The 4,763-nt window shown below is 35.9% G+C and overlaps 1 protein-coding gene across 2 annotated transcripts; it reads right to left on the reverse strand.

The window, feature by feature from the left end:
* Positions 1–1,804: 1,804 nt before the first annotated feature.
* Positions 1,805–4,453, reverse strand: LOC107775635 (uncharacterized). 2 transcript variants are annotated; one of them, XM_075248397.1, is made up of 4 exons: positions 3,895–4,453; positions 3,472–3,801; positions 2,999–3,323; positions 1,805–2,284 (listed from the first exon to the last, which is right to left on the reverse strand). In XM_075248397.1, exons 1-4 carry the CDS (start codon positions 4,186–4,188, stop codon positions 2,031–2,033), a joined length of 1,203 nt encoding a protein of 400 aa, XP_075104498.1. In that variant the 5' UTR covers positions 4,189–4,453; the 3' UTR covers positions 1,805–2,030. The 2 variants fall into 2 exon arrangements, with proteins under 2 accessions (XP_075104498.1, XP_016450870.1); XM_016595384.2 differs by having other exon boundaries at positions 1,805–2,281; positions 3,895–4,452.
* Between the last annotated feature and the right edge of the window lie 310 nt (positions 4,454–4,763).

The raw sequence follows: 4,763 nt of genomic DNA on the forward strand, positions 1-4,763 counted from the left end.
CAGGCCAAACTTCAGGCAAAAATATCTAAAGTTTTGCTACACTTCAGGCAAAATATTCTGAAGTTCAAACTTCAGACATAAATTTTTGCTACTTCAGTCCCGTATGTAGAAGTTATGCGAAAAATGGGTACGCTTGCAGTTGTTTTTGCAAAAGCGGGTATAAGTTAAAAGGTGACCCAAAAACTGGGTATAGATGCAAATGCCCCAGTCATATTTACTGTTTACTTTTTCTAGCCATATACATAACTTATACATTGATTATACATAATTATACACATATAATACACAAATTATGCATCAATTATACCTCCATCGACTATTTTTAGTTTAAGTGGTTGGGTAGACAGCTATTTGGGTTAATTCTTCTTATATTATAAATATTTATTTTTAGGAATGCTAATTAGAACACAACTAGGGTTTGCAAAATAAGAGATGTCAATTAAAGATGAATCAAATAACATCGTGTGTAGAGGATCATAAGAATGGTGCACTATCATTCTCATTCCATGGTTAGCATCCTTCCTCTGAATAATAAAGGGGCAAAATACAAAAAGTGACCAATTGGTCGAAATTAATTGTATTTACTAGCCAAAAATTATATAAAATATGTATATTATATGTATATAATATATATCTACAAAACATATATATTTTTGTGGGTTATTATTTTTAAGAACTGCTAAAAATGTATATTTCTTTAATAAAAGCATAAGGAGTGGATCGATACAATTGGGTTTAATTGAATTTTAAAATTTAAGTAAACCACCGTGGAAATATTACGCATAAAAGATCTCAGATAGTTCACAAAAAATTTCGTGATATATGGTCAATTTGCCCACTATGTGTTGGTCAATGGCCACAACTCAACTTCCAAATAAGAAACAAATTAAATGAACGTGATTTCTTTCAGTATTTGGCGATTTACATCACCCCAACCACACAATTCTTTCCCTTTAAGCAATACAAACCATTCCACGACCGTCAGCTACAATTCATACAAGTAATTTGCCCCCACATATACAGACCACGTGGTTTGAAAATGACAATCTATTGATTATATGCACTTCAGTATTAAATGCTTTAACCATACACAATTTGCTAGTTCATATATTGACATCTTTAAAGTTATCACTTTTGTTTCATTTGAACACTTCAATCGCATCTTGAATGTGTCATTTTATCATTCTGGCACTTTGCTCATCTAATCCTCTTAGAGATCAAAGTGCTTTATGATAGGAGGAAAAGAAGGAACGTGGTTGGTGGAGCCCGTAAGAAGTGGATGGCTCGTGCCTTTCACTTGAAGCGTTCGAACTAGCTAGTGCACACTTGAACTATTTTATCAAATAAGTACACTTGAACAATTGGGCAAAGGAAAATTTGAAGATGGAGGAACTTTAAGCCCCCTTGCACACAAGTATGACTAGTTGTGCAGTAAAATAGTAGAGTAATATTTTAGGAACATCTAAAATGGTCAAACAAACATCAAAAACAAAAAAGGAAGTTTTTCACAGACAAACATTATGGTCAAAGTGCCAGTGTGGCGTCGCATGTGCTATTGCTGTGAAGTGAACAAAGATCTTCAGGCACGTTAGCTCTCTTTCATACTTTTGACTCTAAACACAATGGAATATGACAAAACAAATGACAATAGATGGCTGTACAGGGACAAATACATAATTAATGGTATAATTATTGGTCAATTCCCCTGCCTTACAAGGTTATAGAGGGGTTTTAAATATCATTTTTCTGCAAAACATTTGGCAATAAAATTGAAGAAAGTAAGGTTGTAATTCCAAGCAAAACATGACCCAACATTCTCTCCTTTTCATCACTTCAAACTACAAAACTTTTATTCTTTCATTACTAGTAATAATTCCCTAAATCTAAACCAAACATTCTTTTCATGATCATCGTATTCTTCTTAAACTATCTGCCCTATTCTTCCCCAAATCTCCACCATCAAAAACTAATACAACAAAATCTCCTCTGCTTGTAAAACTTCACACTGTAAAATCTTTCTTTGATAATGGTCAGTAAGTCCAGTCCTGTGGAAGAAGTAGCTCTTGTGGCATTGTAGCTCGCTGTGAGTAAGTATTTTCCGTTCTATTGTTATTTCTTTGCTGTGTATTATTCCGATAGTTCGGACCACTAGCTGGAATTGAGCCGTTTCCACCATTATAACACCTGGGTTGAACCTGAGGCTTCGACCGAGCGTCCATAGCTTCCAAATTCAAGTTCAGGGCCTGGACCACTCTGTCTGGTAGTAAAACTGTCGTGTTTCCTGCTAATTTCAGAAAACGGATTTCTATTAAAAAAGTGCATGGCCGCATGGATAACAACAAAAAGTTTTGCAGACACATCAGCTTACCATAACAAATTGAACACACAAAGTCACACTTCAGTAAATAAATGGAGAAAAATGATTCACCTACTTATGGTCAAATGGAATAGCTGGTACAAATTGAATAGGTCTTTGATGTTCACACCTACCCTAAACACATACTTACTCCCGGTTTAAATTTTAAAAAAAAATATTAAAATTTGTGGTCTTAAAAGTTTAAGGAGTAAAAGATTTGTGGGGTCATGATATTTGTGTAATTATAAAAACTTCTCATTAAAGATAAAATATGTAAAATGAAGAGTTTAAAATTGAATTATTTTCGACGATAAAAATGTATTATTTTTTTTTTTTGAAAGAAAGCTAAATTGAAACACAGTCGAAAATCATCCATATGACACGAAGCTGACACTAAAGAACAGTCCAAAATTAGGGTCAGCTTCTACTATCAGTGCCAAGAGACCATCAAGAAATATTTAAAATCAAATCTTCTACATTAAGTCATTACGTACCAGTTTTTCAAATCCATGCCCACTTGCATAGAGTAAATTAAAGCAATACACATAACAACTTCACACTAATCAATGACATAATTTAGTTAATATCTATCTACTGATGAAACCATAATAGGGAAAAAATTATTTTTAAAAAGTACTGTACCTGGTTTCTTCTTAGTTTCAGTTTGTGTTCCAATATTTCTAGGCAAGAAAACACCAGTCCCGGCACGCTCCTTTTTGGGGCCAGGATTTCCTAGAAAAACAGCGTGCATCCCTGAGCCAGGCTGCTGTTGCTGAGACTGTTGCAAAGTGGGCCAACCAGAAATTGAAGAATTCATAGGCCTAGCAACTCCATTTTGGCCTCTGCTCTGACCCAATTTCTGGTGGTTCTGGTTCACCATATACTGCCCAAATCCACCTTTGCCCGAACCCACTACTCCTTGCCCTTGCCCTTGCTTCATTATTTGTTGTTGTTTCAATCTCTGAAACTGTATTTCGTAGATAATTAATACATGAACTAAAAGGAAAATAAAAGAAAAGGAAAGCATCAATTCAGCTTATTTCACTACTGTAGAATATTCAGAGGACTGAATCTCATAGATAGTAGCAACACTAATACAGAATATGAACACTTACTTGAGCTACTTGTAACTGCTGGTAAGACAGCTGATTTGAGTTCAATGACCCGAAAAATTGCTTAGACTTGTTTGGGGCTATAGGGACTGTACTAGTTTTCTCGGGCGTAGCAGTTAATCCAGTTTTGGTCTGATAAAATCCAGCTGCATCCTCCATTATCCTAAGTCTAGCCACCTCATCAGCAGCCGCATAAATAAGGTCAAAAGCCCTATCGTTTTGGTTCATTGGCGGCGGGGAAGTGGCCTGTGAAGTGCAGTTTGGACTTTCATTCCTTGACCCCTGTTTGCACCCGCATAACGTCGACTGAGGTGAACCTGACAAACTCCAGCCCTAGAAAAAGCAAAAACCCCAAAAATTCAAACAGCCAAAAACAAAATTCATGCCAGAAAAAAATAAAAAAAGGAACCAAACAATAAGTGATACCTTTGTGTTTTGATAGCCGAAACCGGAGTCATGAAGTGTGGAGTGAGCCATTTTGCGAGTTAACTCAGTGATATACTCTTCTTCATCACACTCTGTATCCACTGACCCGACTGCGGATTCAACGGGCGAATTCAGGTCCGAGTGAAGTCCAAACGGGTTAAACCGATGTTGAAAATCACGTGCGCCGTTGTTTCTCTCTCCTGTAGAGTTAATGTTGAAGTCCATTAGAAGGTCATCGTCAGTGAGAAACTGTGAAGGAAGCCAAAACTCATAATCATCCAAGTTCTTCTCCATCACCAAAATAGCCACAAAAACGACCTATTAAACACTTGTAATAAAGCACGATTGGGGCTATTTAATTAAAAGTAAGGATTCACAAAAGTTTGGAATAGCTTTAATTAGTTGATTGAAAGGTTGCTGCTTCTTTAAGGTTTAATTATACCAGCACATTATCCCTTGTGCTTCCATTAAGAAAAAGGGTTAGCAAAAGGAAGCAGCAGTGATGTATATGTAAAGAGAATCAAAAGGAATTGAGTGAAAGGAGGAGAGAGACTAGACCAATGGAGGCAGCCCAGTTTATATATAATGAATCGCAAGCGAGAGAGAGAGAGAAAATGGGATATAGTGGGGCAGGAACCAAGGAGTTTTGTATCCACTTGCGGTGCCAGTAAGTGACAACACGCGCGCTAGCAAATCTTCCACTAATAAATTCTGCCTCTTGCATTATTTTTTGTGATAATCCGTTGGGATGATCATAAAAACCCGAAAAATCAAACCAAATCAAAAATTGAATCAAATCGATACTTTTTAGTTTTGGTTTGGTTTTAGTTTTAAATTTTAAAAATCGATCAAATTTGATTTAGTTTTGA

This window comes from Nicotiana tabacum, chromosome 24 (assembly GCF_000715075.1).
Source record: "Nicotiana tabacum cultivar K326 chromosome 24, ASM71507v2, whole genome shotgun sequence".
In the NCBI taxonomy this organism is placed as follows: domain Eukaryota; kingdom Viridiplantae; phylum Streptophyta; class Magnoliopsida; order Solanales; family Solanaceae; genus Nicotiana; species Nicotiana tabacum.

Excerpts from the sequence above, each read along its gene's own strand:
- LOC107775635 (XM_075248397.1), bottom strand. The coding sequence starts at position 4,188 with ATGGAGAAGAACTTGGATGATTATGAGTTTTGGCTTCCTTCACAGTTT. Across the intron at positions 3,802-3,894 it reads TCGGCTATCAAAACACAAAG|GGCTGGAGTTTGTCAGGTTC; the intron begins GTATCACTTATT and ends TGCTTTTTCTAG. Across the intron at positions 2,285-2,998 it reads TGAAACTAAGAAGAAACCAG|CAGGAAACACGACAGTTTTA; the intron begins GTACAGTACTTT and ends TTCTGAAATTAG.